The following is a 23,425-nucleotide window of genomic DNA, read 5'->3' as shown; positions in this document are numbered from 1 at the left end:
TCTTCAAATAGGTTTTCAATATCTTGCTGTCTCTCATCTTCTGGCACCCCTATAATTCTGATATTAGTGCGCTTGAAGCTGTCCCAGAGGCTCCTTACACTATCTTCGTATTTTCGGATTCTTTTTTCATTTTGCTTTTCCGGTTGGGTGTTTTTTGCTTCTTTGCATTTCAAATCTTTGACTTGATTCTTGCGCTCCTCTGGTCTGCTATTGGGTGTCTGTATAATATTCTTTATTTCAGTCCGTGTATGCTTAATTTCTAGTTGGTTCTTTATCATAGCATTGAGGGTCTCATTAGTTTTCGTGAGGCTCTCATCAAGTTTATTGCAAGCCCTCAAAATTGCGTTTTTTAGCTCCATATCCTCCATTTCTGTCATGTTTTTTGTCTCCGCATTTTTTATGCTTTCTTGGTGCACCCCTTGTGGTCTTTGTGCGCAGTCTTGTTCTAGTTAAGCCTTGATTGTTGTAGTTAATGCTAGAGGGATTTGACCACCAGGCCAACTGGCTGTGAGAATCAGCTGAGTCTGCCCGGGAAAACTTCTGTCCTCTGGGGAGGTGCTAATCTAGCCTTTGCCTGAGGTGATCCGGCAAATGGCTCTGCGCAGGGCTTAGGCAGGGCGGGTCGCAGGGGATCAACAGGGCGGGCGGAGGGAGCAGTTATGGCTGCTCTCAGTCCTGTTTCCAGAGGTTCTGCTTCTCAGAACCCCGGCAACCGCTGCAAACCTCAGAGAGAAAGCTGCCCTCACGTTCCAACTGATGCTGGACAATCCCGCTTCTTCCGTTTGAGTCTGAGTCCCTAGAGACTCGCCCGGATCTGGAGCTCAGAGCCTGAGACTCCCTCCTGATTGAAAACGACAACCGCGCCCTCAGCCACCAGCCCGCTTTGCGAGCACACCTCCGCACCTTTAAATTTTCCACACTGCGCCTCCTCTGAGCCTCGGTATGCTGTTGTCTTTCCTTCTAGTTAAAGAGTCTCTCCTCAGCCAGCCTTCCTGTGGTTCTAGGTGATGTCCGTTCCATCTTTTAGCTGTATTTTTGAAGTGGTTGTTTGCGGCAGCAGTCTCTGGTGTTTACCTATGCCGCCATCTTGGTGGTCTCAGGAGCCTGGAAGGGACCTGATGTACGTTTAACCTCTACATGGTCATTTTTAATTTTTTTAGGAACTTCCATATTGTTTTCCATTGCAGTTGTACCATTTTACAATCCCATCAGTGTACATAAGGTTTTCAGTTTCTCCACATCTTCGCCAACATTTGTTATTTTCTGTTTTTATTTTTTGAGGATAGTAGCCATTCTGAAGGGTGTGAGGTGATACTTCATTGTGGTTTTGATTTGCATTTCTCTGATGACTAGTGATATGAGCATCTTCTTATGTGCTTGTTGGCCATTTGCATATTATCTTTGGAAAAAAGACTTCAAATCCTTTGCACATTTTTTAATTGGGTTGCAAATCCAGATTTTTTATAATAACCTGATGTTTTTGCTGGTAGCTAATGGAGCATATGTAACATAGTTGTAAAGAGAATACTTGTGTTAATCTAAAATGTGACTGATAAGAATATGTATGAGCTAAATGTGTTTTGTAATTCTTTGCTTATAGGGTTATTTAGAAACCAAAGCATATTAAGAGAATATAGAGACTTCCTGGGAAACACCAAGGTAAGGATATCTTTCTGATAATGATATGTAGGTGTTGCAAGTGAAATTCTAGTGTTAGTTCATTGCGAAATACTAGCACACCTGTGGCCCTAATTCAAGATTTTCTTGAGCACATTGTAATTTACAATCTATTTTTGCTCCTGTCTGTTTATTGAAATTTTAAACATTGGGACGTAAGTTCTTTTTAAATTAAGGACTGTGTTGTAAGCCTAAGATATAGGTAAGGGAGAAAACTATTTTCTCAGGTTTTTAGCAAGATTTAACTCTCTCATATCCACTTTTAATTTTCTTTTCTCTTTTTAAAATATCTTTTTATTGATTTCAGAGAGAGAAAGAAACATCAATGATGGGAATCATTGATCAGCTGCCTCCTGCACATCCCCTATGGAGATCGTGCCCACAACCGGGGCATGTGCCCTGAACTGAAATCAAACTGTGACCTCCTGGTTCATAGGTAGATGCTCAACCACTGAGCCACACTAGCTGGGCCACGTTTAATTTTCTTTATCCCCTGTCCTAATCATAACATTTATTTATTGTTTTTAATTAATTTTTATTGCATTTATTGGGGTGACACTGGTTAAGAAAGTTACAGGTTTCAGATGCATAATTCTACAGCATATCATATGTATAATGTATTCTGTGTTCACCACCCCAAGTCAAGTTTTCGTTCATTGCTATTTATCTCTACTATACCCTCCTCTACCTGTCCCCACGCCCAGCTTCCTGCCCCCCTAGTTACACATTTAAACTGCCAGTTCTCTGTTTATACTGAAGTTTAACCCCTGGAGGGGAAAATTAAACAGCTATTTGGATTGTTCTTTCTTTATTATATTAGTGGACACTCAATATTATTTGACAGTCTTACTAAATTTTCATAGTATATTCCCTTTTCCACTCTGAGATAGCTATTGAATTTCTTTTCCTCTTTCCAAATGTCCTACAGCCTCACTCTTTATTCTTCAGCTGATGACCTTGCTTCATATTTCATTGACAAAGATAGATGTAATCTGATAAAAGTATCTCACTTTTTATCACCAAAGTTATTAACTTATCTATATGTGTGCCAGAATACTGTGTTTTCCTTTCTACTAGGAGGAAATTAATATTGGCACCAGTATAGAAAGTTTGCCTTTACTATTCCACCTCTTATTCTCTCCTGAATCCTTTTCAGTTGGGCTTTCATCTCCACTACCACACTGAAATGGCTCTTACCAAAGTCACCAGCACCACCAAAATGCCAAGTAGTCATGTGCAAAGTCAACTTTGCATTTAAACTTAGCTTGGAGATATCTCCTATCAAGAAGTGAAATTCACCCTGGCTGGTATGGCTCAGTTGGTTGAGCATCATCCCATGAACCGAGAGGTCTCTGGTTCAGTTCTGGTCAGGGCATATGCCCAGGTTTTGGGCTTGATCCCTGGTAGGGGGCATGTAGGATTTTTTCCCTCTCTTTCTCCCTCTTGCTTTCTCTCTCTCTAAAATAAATAAAAACATATTTTTTAAAAATTGAAAATACTTATTTAAAAAAAAAGACACGTGGAAGTCATATCTGGAGAAGGGCTAACTGTGCCAATTGTTTTCTTTTTTCTGAGTTATATTTGAGACATTGCTCCCTTCTTGAAAAATTTTGAAATTGCCAGTGATGAAATGCTCCCTCCCTCCCCCCATTTGTTACATTCACAACTGATTTTTGTTCCTCTTTGAACCCTGTGTTTCTGGCACTCCAGGGCTGCACTGAAGGTGTGGCCTCTCTTCAGTGGCAGAACTTCTGTGGGCCAGCGTTTTCACTTCTGTGCTGTGACAGCCACTGCCTCGGCATATTGCTATGGAATAACTTAGGCTGGTGAGACTTGCCACTAGGAAAGATTTACTCCTTTCCTCCTATCTGTTTCACATGGAGGATCATCTTCAACAATATTTGACTAGTAGCTGTTGACTTCTGAAATCTGTGTCACTAGAGGCCTTTTGAAGATTAGTACTTGTCAGCCTGAAATGTTTTAGGTTTTGAATCAAATTTCTATCTACTACACCCTTTTTTGTAGTAATAGGATAAGACTTTAGTATTTAATTTCCCTCTACTGTTCCCATATTCCTGTTAGGAACACTTGCCCTCCTACTGAAGGTGGTGACACTTGCCAGGCATGGAAGAGGATGAGTAAAACTGGATAGATTGCAGTGGAAGATGATGGCATTCTAGGGAGAGGAAAGAGCGGGAGAAAAAACACAGAAAGTATATATTCACAGAACAGCTAAAGAACATTTAACTCAAAAATATTTTCTCTGAATATGTTTCTCTACTTATTTCCTTTTATTTTGGTCTGTTTTGGAATTAAACACTTTATTACCACTTGAGGTCTTTGGTTTTTAGTCAGGAGGTAAATTAGAGCAGCACACTTGTTGGTTTGGGTCATTCCGTGCTTAAAAGTTAAAAAATTGCTCAAGAAATAGAAAAATTTTAGAGTTGATTTCCATTCAGTATACTTTTATCACTTTATCCCTAGTGTTTTTTAAGTCCTCACCCAAGGATTTATTGATTTTTAGAGAGAGAGATAGGAGGGGAGAGATAGAGAGAGAGGTCACTTGCCTTCTGGATCAAACCCGCAACCTAGGTATGTGCCCTGACTGGGAATTGAATCTGCAACCTTTGGTATGTGGGATGACTCTCAGCCAGCTGAGCCACCTGGCAAGAGCTATTTCTGTTTTTAAAAAAATATATGGTTTTATTGACTTTAGAGAGAGAGGAAGGGAGAGGGAGAGAGAGAAACATTAATATAGGAAACTTTGGTTGCCTACCTCTTGGACCCCTATCGGAGAGTGAACCTGAAACCTGGATATGTGCCCTGACTGGGATTCGAACTAGTGACCTTTTGGTGTATGAGAGGATGCTCAACCAACTGAGCCATACTGGCCAGGGTCCTTTCTGGAAGTAGGCAGGAAATCAGTTACAAGGAAACAAAATAAATAAATAAGGTTCTGGAATAGGACCTAGATGTCCTTTAGATTTCCATCTTCCCACTTTTTATAGAGGAAATTATGGAGGAACTGAATTAAATAAGTAAACCTAGTTGTTTAGAGCTATTGATAGAGGAGATATTTTCTGGTGTGTCAGAATCACTTACAAGCATAAAAATGCTTCTATAAATTTTCGAGATTTATAAAACATTGTTTTTCTTTTATAGCCACGTTCCAGAATGACATCAGTTTTCCTTAAGGGGCCAGGGAAAGTGGTGATGGTTGCCATTTGCATGTAAGTACTGAAAAATATTGCTTTTAAAAGACATACATTATTTTATGTATATATTCTTTTTGTTGTTTTTCCTACTGGTTTCAGAGAGGAAGGGAGAGGGAGAGAGAGATAGAAACATCAGTGATGAGAGAGAATCATTGATGCTCTACCTCCTGCATCCCTCCTACTGGGGATCGAGCCAGCAACCCAGGATGTGCCCTTGACTGGAATCAAACCCGGGACCCTTCAGTCCATAGCCCGATGCTCTATCCACTGAGCCAAATCGGCTAGGGCAGTTTATATTCTTTATTAGTCAGTATCTTAATAAAGAGTTAGAGGCTTACATTGTTTTAGGAGGAAGTTGGATATCTTTGTTTTTGTAAGTTGATGGGGGAAGAGTCCATATATATATATACCCATGCTTGTACTGTGTATATTTTTGATGTGGTTAAGATCCAAGAACAGTTGCTATCTGAAAATTCTTACTTTTATTGAAGTTGATAAAAGTCTTTTTTTTTAAAGTTGAGATAGCCAAGGTTATTTTAGAGTAATTAAATCAACTTGGGTTATAGCTATCAAAGAGTATCTGTACTATTATTTTTCTCCCACTTACCTTGGTGTAGAACATAATTGGTATTTTTGCCATCTTTTGTCCTCTGTCTTCTTGATTCCTATTGTTTTGTTTATCTTTTTTCCATTTTGTTGAATAACCTACTTTAAAATATTTAAAAGCAATTATTTCATAAATCATTAGTTTGTTCTTTTATTTCCAAAATATATATAATATGTGTGTCAAGAATTATGATAGGGTCTGAAAATACAAATTTCTTATCTTCAAGGATTAGAGGGGCACTAAACTAGAGGAAGTCATTTAAAATTATACAGAAAAGAGATGATGTTACACTAAACTAAGATAGTGGTAGTATGCATGGAGGGATGGAGAGGCTTGGTTAGGTTCAGAAAGTACTTAGGTATGGAAAAAGATGTTGCCCGTATTTCTGAACAATTCAGTAGGTATTGCACTATCACTGAGAGAAGGAACACTGAAAGGAGGAGCGGGGTGGGAGCAAAGGAAATGTTGAGTTTCGAATTGGAGTTTTTATAGGACTCCCAAGTGGAGTTGGTCAAAGGATTAAATTTTTCTTTTTTGTCAGTAAAACTCGGTTAGTAATTAAAGTTTTTTCATCAGAGGAATGTATGTAATATATGTAAACTGCTTAGCATAGTACCTGGTACATAATAAGTACTTCATAATTGCCGTTAATATTTATTGGTCTGAAGCTTAGGAGGGAGATTTGGATTAGAGATTTAGGGTTGAGAGGTATTAGTATATAGGTAATAATTAAAGCCATAGAAGAATGTGTATAGTGTCAGGAAGAAAAAGCCCTCAGGAAAAAAACTTGATGAATGCTTGGGTAGAAGGAAAAGAGCATACTGAAGAAGAATTAAGGAGCAAGGTAGGAAGAAAACCGGGAGCTTCATGGAAGCCAAGGAAGGCAGTGGTTTAAGGAAATAGTGGCAACCCTGGCCAGTTGGTTGGAGCGCAGTCCCATACACTGAAGGGTGGTGGGTTTGATTCCTGATGAGGGCACATGCCCAGGTTTCGGGTTTGATCTCCCTTGGTGGGGGCGGGGATTACATGCAGGAAGCGCTTGTCTCTCTCTCTTTCTCTCCCTCTCTCTTCCTCTCTCTAAAATCAATGAAAAATATATCCTCGGGTGAAGATTAAATAAAAGAAGAAGAAAATAGTAGTAGATGCTTCTGTGAGATTAAGAAAAATACTAAAATGTTTCTAAGAACTTTATAGCAAGAAATGGTTGGAGGTATTAGAGGTCGAAGCCATTATTTAGTGCATTGAAGACTGTACAAAGTGGGGAGAATGGAGAAACAGGAGCAGATATGCTTCTTTCACGACATTATTTGAAGTGGAGGAAGGGGATGTACACTTTTCTCATTTATGAAATGAGGATGATAATATTTGTATAAAAGAATTATAATAAAACATGGTAAATGACTAGTATAGTGCCTGAGATAAATCATGCTAGCCATTACTGTTGGAATCTGAGCAGCAGGCTTGCTCAGAGCTAACCATATTTATTTTAACATCTGTGGTCTAGTGTGACTCAGAGACTGCTTGGTCTAGATTTGTCTTCATCTATTTAAGTAAACAGACCTTCACCAAAGTCTTGCCTTTTACACTGCTCTACTGGACAATATTGATGCAGATCTTTTACCTACTGAAGACACATAATATCCTTTCTAATTTTATTTTTTCCAAATGTAGAACATCCTCTTTTCTTATCAGTCCTTAAAATGCACTTAATTTGCTTACACGCGTCATGCCTCTTCATTTGAGTATTTAATACCAAATTTGTATTTTTGAAATTTGTACTCTTGTTACCAGAAACATAGTAAGTTTTTGAAGGCTAGAGTTTCTTTTTGATTTCCTTTGACACAATCTAGTATAGAGGTATAGATGGTCAGTTAAATAAGTTTTAGATGAATATTTTGTCTAAACCAATGCTAAATTGCTTTCTCTTTCTCTCCTAGCAATGGATTAAATTGCTTCTTTAAATTTCTTGCTTGGATTTATACGGGTTCAGCAAGTATGTTCTCCGAAGCTATACATTCTTTATCTGATACTTGTAATCAGGTGAGGGATAAAAGCTTTACTCTTATTAATTTTAAAGTAATTTTTTACTGCTTTAATCTAAAAGTTGGCCTGTTTTAAAAACTGAATAATTCCTATAGTTGGCATGTGGAAGAAAAAGAAAATTGTTTTACTTTTGAACAATGGAGCACATTGAAATATGATCATGGTATTTTAAAGCAGGTTTTTAGGCTTTAAGGACTTCCAACAGTGGAATATGAAGTGTAAGATTATCATTCACTAAGTGTTTGGGCAGAAGTTTTTGTAGAAGAGATTCTTACTTTAGGTGGAAATTTATATCTGAACATAAGTTCTTATGGTCAATGAATTTAAGAGCCAATGAATTTAAGTTTTTTGAATAACTATGTAAATTAGTCCCATCTGATCGATTTAAAATTTCACATTAGACTTGTATTTTGAATTCCTTTCCTGAATTTTCAAATGAAGAAAGATTTTTATAAAGATAAAATACCTTCTTTAACCCAAATTTTGAATACTGTAAACTTAAGCCTTTTTAAAGAACACAATAAAACTTTCTACTTGTGTTATTATTTCACTTTTTAAAGAATGTGTTGTTTTAAGAGAATACCTTTTCAGTATTTATTTATTAATACCACTATTATGTAAGAATGAATTTGGGAGAACTTACAATAAAAGACAGCAGGTTCAATAAGAATATTTAAGACAAAGTTAAAAATAATAAAATGGTAGGGAGTAGGGAGAGCCATCGTAACTAAAAATTAAACCCAAGAATTTGCCTAACTCACTGTCAAATAGATTACAACCCTTTGCAAAAGTAAGGAAAGAAGTCAAACATTTGCTATCAGTACTCACAAATCTTTCCCTTGAATTAAATTTTTTTGCAGTAAATATTTAATAACTTGTATCAATATAATATTTTCCCAGTTGGTTGTGGAGTGGAGAGAGAGGAGAGTGGTTGGGGAGAGATACATACCACATAATGTCTATTTTCTTAAAAGCTTATTTGGACTTACGAAAATTGAAATGCAAAAATATTTGTACATATGGGCAAGGAGATATGTACAGATGATTAGTTTCATTATTAGCTGTTATTATTAAAACATTAAAGATATTTTTCAGTGTCCATACTCTGAAGGACTATTCAAGGGTTTAAAAGAATGTGGTAATTATAGTGATGTACTGTTCTGAAATGATAACATGATAAATTAAGGAAAAAAATCAAATTGTAAACCATTATGTAAAGAACCTTTGCTTCCCGCCATGATGAACTAAGGGGAACCAAACTTAGTCTTTTTCTGTAAACAACTAAAAAACTACATAAAATATATGAAACGATATTTTTAAACTTTGGACAATAGTCCATGATCCTGAATAAGACCATGATCCTGGAGAGAAAGAAAATCAATGAGTTGAACTCTGTGATCTCTCTGGCTTTTGTTGGAGGCACATGTGGGAGATAACAGTCTCATTAAGCTGCGAAGGCAGAAATGAGAGTTTATCCAGTCTGAGGAGGCTGGCAATTACAAGGCGGAGTTCCACAGAGGGTCAATGCTCTAAAGGATCAAGTTGTAACTTAATTACCTGCCAGAACAGAGCCCCACACTCTAGAAGGAAGACAACAAAATCCAGAAACTCAATATAACATTCATGGTATTCAGCATTTAATTAAAAAAAAAAAAAAGAATTTGACATCCAAGAAGCAGAACATTTGACTTATAACCAGGAGAAAAATCAGTCAATAGAAACAGACTCAAATGACATATGATAAGGATGTTAAATGGCTATTATTCATGTATTGAAAGGAAAACATGTATATATTGATAAGAGAAATGGAAGATATAAAAAAGTGAAATGGAGCTTTTAGAGCTGAAAAATATGTCTGATATGAAAAATTCACTGTGTAGAGTTAAAAGCAGACACTATAGAAAAAACAATCAATCAACTTAAATATATGGCAGTAGAAAACATTCATACTGAGGGAAAAAGATTGAAAAAATGAAGGGAGCTTCAGTGACCTGTGAGACAATATCAAGAGAATACTATCAAACATTTAAGGAATAAGTAATGCCAATAGTACAGACTTTCAAATATAGAGAAGAAGGAAATGCTTTTCAACTCCTCTAATAAGGCCAGCATAACCCTGATATCAAAACCTTACAAAGACGTTACAAGAAAGAAAATGCAGACTAATATCCCTCAAGGAAATAGATGCAAAAATCCTTAAAATATAATCAAATTGAATCTAGCAATATATAAAAATAATAATATAATCAAGTGAATATTATCCTAGGAATATAAAGTTAATTTAACATTCAAAATCAATAGGAATAGAAGGTTAACATGCAAAAATCATTTGCATTTCTACTATCAGCAAACAAAAGGCAAATTAAATTTTTAATAAATTTTATTTAAAATCATATAAAACTAAATACTTAGGAGTAAATTTAATGAAAGATGTGCAAAACTTTTACAGTGAAAATTTAAAATGTGTCTGGGAGAAATTAAAGAAGACCTAAAGAAATGGAGAGATATACCATGTTCATGAATTGGATGACATGACGTAATATGTCAAATCTCCTTAAATTGATCTATAGATTTAATATAACTGCAATCATCCCAGAAGACTTTTTTTTGATAGAAATTGAAAACTAAATAAAGTCTAGAACTTACAATGGAAATACAAAGAACTCAGAATATTCAAAGCAGTTTTAAAGAAGAGAATTTGAAGGACTTCAACATTTATAAAACTACAGTGGGGCCTTGACTTCGTTCCGAGACCGAGCTCGTTAAGGAGCTCGTTAAGGAGCTCATTAACTCAAATTTCTCTATCAACTCAATGCAAAAAATTGGCCAGGAGACAGCTGGTATCTCAAAAAACTCGTTAGTCGGGACACTCGTAAGTCAAGGCCCCACTGTATAGTAATTAAGACAGTGAGATATTGGCCTAAGGATTGATAGACCATTGTAACTTAATAGAGGATCCAGCAACAGAATCACAGTTACATGTGGTCAATTGATTTTTGATAAAGGTCCCAAAGCAATTGAATGAAGAAAGGAAACTCTCTAACAAGTGGCGCTAGGAAGGTTTGGATAGCTTTATGGGAAAAAATCAAAGTACCTTGATCCCCGCCACAGATCATATACAAATTTGAGGTAGGTCATAGGCCCAAACATAACAGCAAAAACTATGAGGATTCTCCTCGATATTAATTTATATGAATTTTTTGCACACTTTAGTTTGCCATGTATTAAGTGTTTAGAAAAAGAAGACAGTCCTTGCTCTGTCTTCTGTAAGCAGGTCATACACACAAAACAGCTACTAGTAGAAAGATATTCTAAGACAACATTTAAACAGTTGCATGACAGTATGGGGAAAACCTTAAAAGATAAAAATGATCACAGAAGGGGAAATGTTAATAATGCTTCTTAACTACTAGGTGCTAATAATATTCATTAATGCAATAAACCAAATAAATGTAGGTTATATATGTAGCATATGTATGCACATATATACATATGTTGTAAATGAGCAGAGAAAGGTCTGGAAGGACATATCAAACATAACTAATGCAACCTTGCCTCTGGGGAAGGACAGGATTAGAGGATCTGTGATATTTTTATAAGAAGAACTAATAAATATGGTTCAGATTTAGTTTATAGAATACTTGATATTTCTACACTTTATTGCAGAGTCAACCTTAATATTAAAGATTTTAAAAATAATTAAATCCTCATTGACTTTCGTAAACATAAACACACATACATATATGGATAGTGTGAATTAATGAATACTTCAGTTTTAATGTACAGGTTTAAAAATTATATGTTCTTTATTTTTATTTTCTTAGTTTAATTCATTGAAAAGCCATTTGTTTTTAGGTAGTTTTAACCCTTTTTTCCTTTGGAGTCCAGTAGAAAAAACCAAAATTGTAATAGTCTGTATATTTAGGGTGGGATTTCCAGTATCAAAACTTAAAAATTCATGGTCTCATTTTTGCCATATTTATGTTAGGTGTTTTTTTTTTTTGTAAAGAAGTAAAATCTTATTTATAACTAGTCCTCCATCTTTATTTCCACCTTCCACATCCCTGATAATCACTGCTCTGTATAATTGATATGTAAAATTCCTGTGCATGGTTTTGCAGTTTTACTAGTAATGTATGTGTCCATAGACAATATATACTGTTTTAAAATTTGACAACCTTTTATTTGTACAGTTATATGTTATTCTTTATATATAAAGAAAAGATATTACACACACCACTAATCCTGCTTTTCTCCTCAGAGGTAAAAATATAGTTAAACGTGCATTTTTCTAGACTGGGGTAGGGAACCTTTTTCTGCCAAGGGCCATTTGGATATTTATAACATCATTCGCAGGCCATACAAAATTATCAATTTAAAATTAGCCTGCTATATTTCGTCAAACATTTAATTAACTCACCCCTAATGCCTTGGCAGGGCCAGACCAACTGATTTTGTAGGCTGGACTTTCCCCACCCCTGTTCTAGACTTTTCCTTGTGCTATACATTATATGTAGTTTAAAAAACTACAAAACATAAGTTCTGTACTGTAAATACTGTTTCTAAATTCGCTTCTCCCCCTCCCCCCTTACACCTAATGGTATGTGTAGGAGCTTTTAGCATTCAGTACATAAAGCTCTATCCCAAATCCATTCTTTTAACTGTTGTAGAAGTAATTTATGGTTTTATTTTGCCATTCTTCAGTGATGGATTTGAGGTTGCTTTCAGATTTTTCATCTTTATAAGCAGTGGTGTTCTGAACCCCTTTGTGTTCATTTTTATTTCTCTCGGGTAAGTATTAGAAACCAGATAGCTGGGCTATTGGACACTAGTATTTGTGTTTGTCATTTTCAGATTGCATCTCCAGATTGGCTTTACCATGTTATACTCCTCATTTGCTAGTGATTATTTATCTTTCTGCTTCTTCTCCATAGGGTTTACTGGCATTGGGCATCAGTAAGTCTATTCAAACACCAGATCCTAGTCATCCGTAAGGATATTGCCTTTCTCTTTTTTGTTTGTTTTGGTGGCAAGTCATTGAAATAAAAGCAACTTAATTTTAGAAGCCTGCTGTTTCTGTACCTGCAGTTCATGTTAAAGATTTGGTTACTTCTTCCACTGAAGTATACTCACTGCTGTGTCAAAGTAAATTTAAGATATAATTTGAAAATTGAGTTTAAACTATTTATATGCTTTGTAACATGGCATAGAGATCTTGTACTTTTTATATTTGATAATTAAAAACAAAGCTCATATTTTGATCTTAGAGTTCGGTTTTATTTGGTCAAAGGAAACGTATATTTCATACTGAGACGAACAGACCACTCTATCTAAAATCTTAGCAATAGCCCTAGCCAGTTTGGCTCAGTGGCTAGAGCGTTAGCCTGTGGACCAAAGGGTCCCAGGTTAAATTCTGGTCAAGGGCACATACCTTGGTTGCAGGCTCCTCCAAGCCGGGGCCATGGTTGGAGCTCATGCAGGAGGCAACCAATTGATGTGTTTCTCTCACATCGATGTTTCTCTTTCCCTCTCTCTTCTACTCTCCCTAAAAATCAATGGAAAAAATATCCTCAGGTGAGGATTAACAACAAAATAAATAAAAATGATTTTGTTGTCTACATATGTAAATGAGAATGCAAGGCCCCTGAGGACTGAGCTTTAAAAAATATAAATAAAATCTCAGCAGCCGAAACCGGTTTGGCTCAGTGGATAGAGCGTCGGCCTGCGGACTGAAGGGTCCCAGGTTCGATTCCGGTCAAGGGCATGTGCCTGGGTTGCGGACACATCCCCAGTGGGAGATGTGCAGGAGGCAGCTGATCGATGTTTCTCTTTCATCGATGTTTCTCACTCTCTATCCCTCTCCCTTCCTCTCTGTAAGAAATCAATAAAATATATTTAAAAAAAAAAAAAAATCTCAGCAATAACTCCTACTAAATCCATACTTAATCTACTTTAATCCTCCTGTTGTGATTTGGAAATAGCATTGTTAATATTTAAGATTATTTATTTGTAAAATGAGTATGCTTTTTAGAATATATTATTTTGAATTCTACCAGTTATTTGATACAGAGATGTTTTTTGTTGCTTCTAACATAACCAGATAAAACTTTTGAATTCCACATGCATCATTTTTAAAAAACACTCTTCAGTAGTAGAATTCAATGAATCTTAAGACAAAAAAAAGCACTTTCATTGCTGTAAAGGAGTCTACTTCTATCCTTTATATAAATGCCTTTCTTTACTTGAAAGCAAGACACTACTGTTTTCTTTTTTTTTAAATCCTCACCTGAGGATATTTTTCCATTGATTTTTAGAGAGAGTGAAAGAGAGAGGGAAAGATAGAGAAATATCGATGTGAGAGAAACACATTGATTGGTTTCCTTCTGCACAAGCCCTGACCATGGCCAGGGCCAGGGAGGAGCCTGCAACTAATCTATGTGCCCTTGACCGGAATTTAACCTGGGCCTCTTTAGTCCGCAGGCTGACGCTCTACCCACTGAGCCAAACTAGCTAGGGCGAGACACTACTGTTTATTTGTTTGTTTTTTACAAATAATAACATTTAAAAAATATTATACTTCCTGAACAGCTTTGTTCACCAAAATTTTAAAACGGTAAAATTTTAAAATTGTAGGTTATGAAGATTTCTTCTTAAGGTATTTTCAATAACCTACATTATTGCTGCCCAGTAGAATTTTCTACAAAATCTGTTCATTATGATAGTCACTAGCGACATGTGGCTATGGAGCACCTGAAATGTGGCTAGTGCAATTGAAGAACTACATTTAAAATTTTACTTAGTTTTAATTAAATAGCCTTATGTGGCTAATTATTTATTTTGGACAGTGCAGATCTACTGAATTAAAAATTTTAATAAGAACCTACAGATTTCTTGAAAATACATAATGAAAGTAATGCTATTTAATTTAGATCTTCATTTGCTGAAACATATTTATCTCCAATATTACTTTGGTGGGGGAAACTTTTAGAAGCAAATAAATTTTTTAAATCAAGCTTGTAGAACATTATCCCATCTATAAACTAAGAATTCTGTATGTCAAGATTATATACTTACAAAAGGAATTTAAAAATCGGTTTTTAATAAGAATTCTTGTTTAAATTTTCATCTGCCAAAAGGGTGCCATAGCATTTGGGTTTGGGAGTAAATTTCCTAGAAAATATTTTTATTATTGAGTGGTTATTTTCCTTTTATAGTATGTCATATTTTTTAACTTAATATTTTATTGGTATATAGAAATACAAAAGAATGCACATAAAGACCAAATATGCTTGAAAAAATAATTTAGATTTTAAAAATTGTCATTAAAAACACCCAGAAAACTAAAGCTCTTAGTACTAATAATAGTAGTCAATTGCTCTGTGTTAAACTATATAGAACCAGAAGCAAGTTCCCAGCATCAAATATGGGTAATATAAATCATCCATTGGCTGTACAAGAAGACAAAAATAACCCAATCGGAAGCTGCATTACAAGGAAATTTAAATAATATCCTGCTCATTAAACATCTGATTGCATTTTTTAAAAAGATTAATTTTACCAGCATTTGTTGTGGTACATGATAGTAAAGTTCTAAATCAAAACAGACTATATGGAAAAGGAATTAGCAGATATTTATACTAAATTGTATTCATTATATTTATGTATTTTTAAATATATGTTTTAAGTTTTTTCCACTTTACATGTTGATTTTCTGATTAGATTTGAGTTTGGCACCTAAATATAAAACCATAACACCTTAATATTGTAAGAAGTTTTTTATTTTCATTATAGACATATATTTTAAAATTAAACCATTTGCATTTCTTGTAAACTATATTACCATTTTTATTTTCCAGGTATGGATTTTCAAATATGCGCTATATTGCTTCACTAATTAGTGGTGTTGGTATTTTCATGATGGGTGCAGGATTATCTTGGTACCATGGAATTATGGGATTGCTTCATCCTCAACCAATGGAATCCCTGCTCTGGGTAATTATTCCCCCCTCCCCACCCCCCTCAGTTTTGAAGCTAAATGAAATAATATTTAATTATCGTGGAATACCTTTGTGATCTTGATGTTAAAGAACGGGACTAATATACCTTCTTGACTGTGTTATATAGTGTTATGTATCTGTAGTTGTATTTTTTAGAATATGGTTGAGCATGACTTCTAAATACATGGTTCAGTGATGTTGAATAAGATCATCTTTGTAGGTACAGTTATAATATTGAGCAGTCCCATTAATTTTTCTAGTTTCTGTTGAAAAATAAGAAGAAAGACTTCTGTTCACTTTTAGTCCCAAGAACAATTAGCTATCAGTACTTAAAATATCCAGTCCCATGTAATAGTCATATGTTGAAATTGTTATAAAGTTAAAGCTTCTCATTTCCCTCATCCTGGTAAGCTACCGGTATACTGGAGGAATGGGGGGAGGGGAGCATAGTCACTGTATATGTTCTCCCACCCCCAGGTTGCCTTCTGGCAGCATTGAAAATAGGGATAGGGGACAAGAAAGTACTACCTTTTGGCATCAATGTCATTTTGCATCAGTTTCCTTTGTAGAGATTTAAAGCTGTTTTTTGGTTTTTGTTTTCTTCTGTCATGGGCACTTCAAGGAAATTATCCTGCTTTGGCAGTGCCCTTGATGAGCACAGTTGTGTTTATGTGGGCTAGTGGGTTTGGAGCTAAGAGTTGTAAAATCAGGCATGGGCCACCTATGCAAGGCTTGAATAAATGGTATGGCGCCTCATTTTGGAATGTGGGGTGCTTGTAACCTACTTTGTTCTCAACTGGAGTGCATCTCATTTTAATATCTTGTTACACCTATATACCTACATAGTAACCGCCCTATTAAACTAGGCTTTTTCTATAGTTCTTACTGATTAGTCTCTTACTATAATACATTTCAGATAATTAAAATGAAGAAGGGTATTTCCTCCATTCTGCAGAGGTTTGACCATGTTATAGTTATCTTATTGTCTTAGCATTCATCTAATTTGTACAATATTATTTTATAGAGCAAAGAAGTGAATTGCTATGGAGTTAGGGATTGATTATTAAATTTTCAATTGTGTGTATAAGTTTTAAAGCTTCTAGAAGCTCTTCTTTTAGTAACTAAATGGGGTTCCTTCCATTAGACCAGCGGTTCTCAACCTGTGGGTCGTGACCCCTTTGGGGGTCGAATGACCCTTTCACAGGGGTCGCCTAAGACCATCGGAAAACACATAAATAATTACATATTGTTTTTGTGATTAATCACTATGCTTTAATTATGTTCAATTTGTAACAATGAAATTGGGGGTCACCACAACATGAGGAACTGTATTAAAGGGTCGAGGCATTAGGAAGGTTGAGAACCACTGCATTAGACTGTGACTTAGAAAAAATAGATCCAGCACACCATAACCAGCTTATATTTATTAGGTATTATTTTGGAATCTTGGTGGACATATGGTGTCTCCCTTTATTAAATCCTTTCTGGAAAGAGATAGAAGGATTTAAAACAATTACAAGGAAGTTTAGTTACTATGTTTCAGATTGGCAGCATGATTGAGTGGAAAGAGCCTAGAATTGAAACTGAGAAGTCTGTGTTCTGATATATTTTTTTTTTTTTTGGTGTGTGTGTTCTAATTCTTACTGTGGTATCATTTTTGTGTTCTCAAGCAAATCACATAGCCTTTGGAAATCTCAGTTTCCTTAACAGAATTATGAAAGTGTTGAACAGGGTTCAAAATTTTCAACCTCTATTTTAGGGAAGCTTAGGGGCCCAAACAAGGTAATGTTAAAAATTCTATAGATGATTGATTTGAATTTCATTTAAAAATTTTAAAAGTTTGTGTTGCTAGTTGAATTCTTTCCAAATACCTTGGATTACAGTTACTGAGATCTTTATTTAATTCCAAGAATGTCCTGGGACTATAAGGAAAGTAGTGTTACCAAAAAAAATTACTGTTTATAGTTATCTTTTGGAATCAGAATTCAGAAAGGATTCTCTTTATATTGGCATCCAAACAAATCCAGAAGTTATTTGAGCATGGGAGTGGACCTTACTGCCTCTGGTATTCACAACCCCAGATTTCAAATATTTTGTGTTAATTTTGAACTTCAAAAATTTTATTCTAATTAAATAATACTTTAACCTTTTATATCATTAATTGAGCTTAGGTCATGGTATACATTCTGTAATGGTATAGCGCCTCATTCTGGAATGTGGGGTACTTATAACCTAGGACTATATTATATATAGGGGTGGGCATGTATGGAAAATTATATAATAATTAATAGATAATACAGGAATAAACTCTGTGTAGTGTACTCACAAATGTAACCTTCTTTTGCCCACCCATGTATACATTTCTATATATATAAAAGCCTAAGGGAACATTACAACCGAACAACCAGAATGACCGATCGATCAGTCACTATGATGTGCACTGACCACCAGGGGCCAGACGCTCAACACAGGAGCTACCTGCTGGTGGTCAGTGTGCCCCAACAGCCAACATCCTGCGCCCCCCCCCCCCCCCCGTGATTCTTCCCCCCCACCTCCCCCAGCTGGCTGGCCAACCTCCTGCAGCCCCTCCCCCCCTCCCCAACCCCCCCCCACCAGGCCAGCCCCCAGATAGCCCCGATCGGGGGGCCAGCCGGCCAACTTCCCGGGGTCCCTCCCCTCCCACCAGCCAGCCCCCCAATAGTGTCGGCCAGGCCAAGGGACCCCACCTGTGCACGAATTCATGCAATGGGTCTCTAGTCCTATATAATAAAAGCCTAATATGCAAATCAAACAGCGGAATGACCAGTGGAATGACCGGTTGCTATGATGTGCATTGACCACCAGGGGCAGACACTCAATGCAGGAGCTGCCCCTAGCCTGCAGGCCCCAGGCCAGCCAAGGCAGGTGTCAGCAGGGGCCCCCCAATCACCCCACCGGTTGCCCCGCAGGGGGAGGTGATGGGGGGCGGGGGTGGCTAGCGAGCGGGCCGGCGCTGCCCCCTGATCACCCTGCCAGTTGCCTCCCGCAGAGGGTGCGGGCTGGTGCTGCCCCCCCAATCGCAGAGGGAGGTGACCCACAGAGGGAGGTAACCTGGCACCACAGAGGGAGGCTACCAGCGGCAGTGGTGGGGGGTGGAGCCGGTGAGCGGGCAGCGCCAGGCTGGCCAAGGCGGGTGCAAGCGGGGGGCCCCCCCGATTACCCTGCCGATCGCCCCGCAGATCAGCCCTGATCGCCAGTCAGGCCTAGGGACCCTACCCATGCACGAATTTCATGCATCAGGTCTCTAGTAATATATATATATCACTCTTCTAATTATTACAAAATGAAATGACCATAACATTTTTAAGCTTTTATCTGTTTTCTCATATGAAGATACCACCTATCTCATTTTCCTCATTTGAACTATTTCCCATCAAGATCCTTATCTGGCTTGAATTCAAATTCATGTTTTCGTTTGAAATATTACAAACTTTATGTATGAACAATTGTGATTTTTAGTGAAATATTCATTTATGCTTTATTTTAATATTTATTTTTCAGGCATATTGTATTTTAGCAGGATCCTTGTTATCTGAAGGAGGTATGTACTGTCATAGTATTTCTTTATTCTTAATTTGGTAAAATATATTTAGTAGTTCATTAAAAAAACTGGGAATAGGAATCTAAGCTTTGTCTACTTTTAAGGAGTAAACTCTATATGATGTGCTGTAGCTGTTTCTGTAAAGGGTGGGGGCAACAGAAAAGCTATTTCTTCTAGGGTATCCTCCTATATAATAAAAGGCTAATATGCAAATCGACCGAAAGGTGGAACAACGGGTCACTGTGATGCGCAGTGACCACCAGGGGCAGACACTGCTGGCTTAGGGGAGTGGGCCTAAGCAGTGACCACCAGGAGCAGACACTGCCAGCTGTCCAACTGCTGGGTTAGGGGAGTGGGCCTAAGCTATCAGTCAGACGTCCCCCAAGGGTTCCTGGACCCTGAGTGTATGAATTTCGTGCACCGGGGCTCTAGTCTATATAGACAAAAGCCCAGCAAACAAACGGTGGAATGACCAGAACGACTGTCGACCAGTTGTTATGATGCGAAGTGACCACCAGGGGGCGCAGACACTCAACGCAGGAGCTGCCCCCTGGTGGTTAGTGCGCTCGACTGACCAGGATGCAGCCTCTAGCAGGCCCAGGGTGAGTCCGAATCTCCACACCTATCAAATACCTGAGAGAATCCAGACTCTGGCCTGACCCCACCAGCTGTTGCAGGCCCTCTAAGGTGTGTTCTAGAAAGAGCACGGGGAACTGGCATAGGCGGAGTGCAAGAGGGGACATGACTGTGGACCCTCCGGGAGGCTGTCCTGATGGCTGAGGATCCTGGAGCACAGCTACCCTGAACATCCCAATGGTGACTCTGACCTGGCATCATACATCAAGGACATTCACCGAGTGGCTTTGGAGTGCAAAGCTCTCTGCCAGGTTCCTCCAGGACACAGAACACACCTTTACCCAGGACATTACCCTGAAATACCAGCTCAGACTAATTTCATTCAGCAGCTGCTCAGAGGGCGGGTCCACAGCCACTTTGCTGACTGGGATGAGTGGCGCTCCCACAGCAGGCCCATCCCCGCAGGCCACGCCCCCCACCAGTGCACGAATCTGTGCACAGGACCTCTAGTCATATAAAACTCAAAACATTTGAAATGAAATATAAAAATATAACTATATACGGAGTTCCAAAAAAAGGAGGTTTTAGTATGTAATCAAAGAAGGCTGCCATTTTTTTAATACAAATAGGTCAAAATTTCTGAAAGTTTCAGCTATAGCAGTATTATGACAGAGAAGTGCGACTATCATGTATGAAACTGCCTAATTCACTGCTTTACTCATAGTATGTTCACTTCTGAAACACTGTCACTTTCTATGCATATTATTTCGTTCATCTTTGTCTATAAAATGGTGATAATACTACCTGCCTCAAAAGGTTGGGAGGATCAAGAATGACTATGCTTACTTAGTGTGGTGCCTGCCAAATAGTAACTGTCCAATAAATTACGGCTGTTATTGTGGTAATGATATTTAAATTACTATGGTTTTGAAATATGGGATTCATTATGTTGTGATGATTAATTGGGTCCTTGATAATGACTAGTTAATACAGAACTTTTTCTTAATTCCAATCATGGCATTAAAGTGTTATATATATTTATTTATCTTTTGAGATACCATCTTTAAAGTTGAGAGGCATGAAGTTTCTTCCTTGCTGATATGAATGCTTTTCTTTCAGCAACACTTCTTGTTGCTGTAAATGAACTTCGTAGGAGTGCTGCGGCCAAAGGAATGTCATTTTACAAGTATGGTATGTGCTTTAGAAACCAGGTGTATTATTTTACCTCCATTATTTGCTTAAAATTGCCTAGTACTATTGCTTTGTTCCTTATAGATATGTACAAAATATATCTCAGTGTCTTCCCTATGTGTGGCTCTTATATATGTATCAGTTCATTTAAAAAGAGAAATGTAATGTAAATTGAACATAAATACTTTATATTTGCATTTAACTTAAGTAAATTACAGTATTTATGTATATGCTTATATAACTTAAAAAAAAAAAAAGCAATTTGAACATGTAAGCCAAGAAATTGTTTGCTCTGAGCAGTGTTTTTAAAATCAGGATCTCACACATTTTTAATGAATACTTATTAAAATGTTATCTGAGAGTATCGAGATTTCAGAAAGTTTCTTTTTTATCTCTCCCCAATGATTAAGTAATGGAAAGTCGTGATCCTAGTACAAATGTTATATTGTTGGAGGATACTGCAGCAGTCTTGGGAGTGACAATAGCAGCCACTTGTATGGGCCTTACTTCTATAACAGGTAAATAAATATTCCTTATATTACAGGTGATTTATTTGTACTACTTAAATAATCCTACGTGGAAATTTTCTTTTACATCATTGAATAATTTTAAACCGATAGATTGTTAGATGCTAATTTTATACTACCCTAATTTATTAACTTATTTGTATAAAACATTTGGTCAGTAAAAGTGTAAAATTTCTCTGAGTTAAGAATTTCTCTTAGAAATAAAGAAGGCTGTTAATAGAGCATTTCTGTAATACTCTAAACCAGGGGTCCTCAAACTACGGCCCGCGGGCCACATGAAAATACAAATATTGTATTTGTTCCCGTTTTGTTTTTTTTACTTCAAAATAAGATATGTGCAGTGTGCATAGGAATTTGTTCATAGTTTTTTTTTAAACTATAGTCCGGCCCTCCAATGGTCTGAGGGACAGTGAACTGGCCCCCTGTTTAAAAAGTTTGAGGACCCCTGCTCTAAACCTTTCTAATTGTGACTTAATGAATTACGCAATTATTCTTTACCATAAGTTACACAATTATTCTTTGCGTATAAAAGTACTGATATTTGTCCTAGTGACCTCACAAGTTTATTAATATAAATGCAAGAGAGAACTTCAATAAACTCTAGAGCGCTAAGTAAATATATATTGTGGCTGTTGTTAATTTGTCTTTTGCACTGTTAGTCCCAATGATAAGTACTATTGCTTTCCTATTTCCTTGACTCTCAAGTTGGTTCTACCCTCATTTCGGTAGCTAGTTAAGTGTTTTAAAGGCCGGTACAATACAGATGAATCAGAAGACAGAATGTAAATCAGAATCATTTAGTATGCAAAGACTCAAATTTCCGAGCCTTGGAATGGAACTCCTTCCATTCTTACCCATTTGTTTTTGCATATTTAAATAATTTGAGGTGATAAGCTCTCATAGTTCTGCAGTGTTTTTAAAATACTCTAAAATATGAACAGGTCTTTCTCATTTTGAATATACATTTTAAGTCTGAACCACCATTCTTTAATGTTCACTGTGATCCAGAATATTTCTATAAGTTTTATTGTTTTTCTGGTTAACTTTATCATTTTAGACATAAATCATTACTTAGCAAAATTTCAGGCTTAAGAAAAGTGTGATTTGACAAGTAAGTCAACTTTTAATAGATTATTTTCTTTTATATTATAATGTTAACCAGTCAAACCAAACATAAAATTTTTGTTTTAAGAGTATTCACATGAATTAAATTTTAGTTAAATTAATGCATTTAAATTTAAATAACATGCCAATAAATAAATAAAATATTTTTTAGCTAATATTTCTGTGACTTCTGTAGGATTATTTATATACATATATTTTTAAATAAAAATGATGACATTTGGATTTCTAAAGTGCAATGCAATATATTTTATTCCAAACTCTATAATTATATGCCTCCTAGTACATTATACTGCCTGTATTCACAAGTGGATCATTTTTAAGACTTTAGTACAGATAAGTCAGTTTATTTTTCAGTGTTATATTTTTGACTAAATATTAGTAAAGCTAGTATGTAAATTCAGTTTTTTAGTAAAATATGTTTTATCAAGCATTAAGGGACTTAAATTTAATATTGACATTTTATCTTTAGAATAAAAAGATTTCTCTAATTATAAAAGCCATGTGTTGTAATATTTAATTGATGTCTGTTATATAAATATTAGAGGCCCGGTGCATGAATTCGTGCACGGGTGGGGGGTCCCTCGGTCCAGCCAGTGATTGGGGCCAATTGGGGCTGTCTCACCCAGCCCTGATCTGGGCCGCCCGGCCACAGGGAGGGACCATGGGAGGTTGGCCGGCCACAGAAGGTTGGCTGTGGGAGTGCACTGACCACCAGGGGGAAGCTCCTGCATTGAGCATCTGCCCTCTGGTGGTCAATGCATGTCATAGCAACTGGTCGTTCAGTCAACCAGTCGTAATGGTCTCTTAGGCTTTTGTATATATAGAATATATAGGTTAATCTACACATTTATAGATGATAAATCATCTCATTGGTTTTGGAAGAGAAT

The 23,425-nt window shown here is 36.6% G+C and overlaps 1 protein-coding gene across 3 annotated transcripts in view; it reads left to right on the top strand.

Moving 5' to 3' along the window:
* Positions 1 to 23,425, top strand: part of SLC30A9 (solute carrier family 30 member 9) — a 75,691-nt gene that overhangs the window by 29,052 nt on the left and 23,214 nt on the right. For all 3 annotated transcript variants that reach the window (XM_070397426.1, XM_070397435.1, XM_070397416.1), the window contains exons 7-14: positions 1,601 to 1,659; positions 4,840 to 4,907; positions 7,437 to 7,539; positions 12,477 to 12,532; positions 15,399 to 15,534; positions 19,080 to 19,119; positions 20,815 to 20,886; positions 21,297 to 21,404. In XM_070397426.1, coding sequence (XP_070253527.1) covers positions 1,601 to 1,659; positions 4,840 to 4,907; positions 7,437 to 7,539; positions 12,477 to 12,532; positions 15,399 to 15,534; positions 19,080 to 19,119; positions 20,815 to 20,886; positions 21,297 to 21,404 — 642 coding nt within the window. The remainder of the gene's footprint in view (positions 1 to 1,600; positions 1,660 to 4,839; positions 4,908 to 7,436; positions 7,540 to 12,476; positions 12,533 to 15,398; positions 15,535 to 19,079; positions 19,120 to 20,814; positions 20,887 to 21,296; positions 21,405 to 23,425) is intronic.

This window comes from Myotis yumanensis, unplaced genomic scaffold, assembly GCF_028538775.1.
Source record: "Myotis yumanensis isolate MYYU_CA2020_CCGP unplaced genomic scaffold, mMyoYum1.0.hap1 SCAF_1, whole genome shotgun sequence".
Classification (NCBI taxonomy): domain Eukaryota; kingdom Metazoa; phylum Chordata; class Mammalia; order Chiroptera; family Vespertilionidae; genus Myotis; species Myotis yumanensis.
The sequence above is the reverse complement of the archived record's forward strand: the minus strand, read 5'-3'. Positions and strand labels throughout refer to the sequence as shown.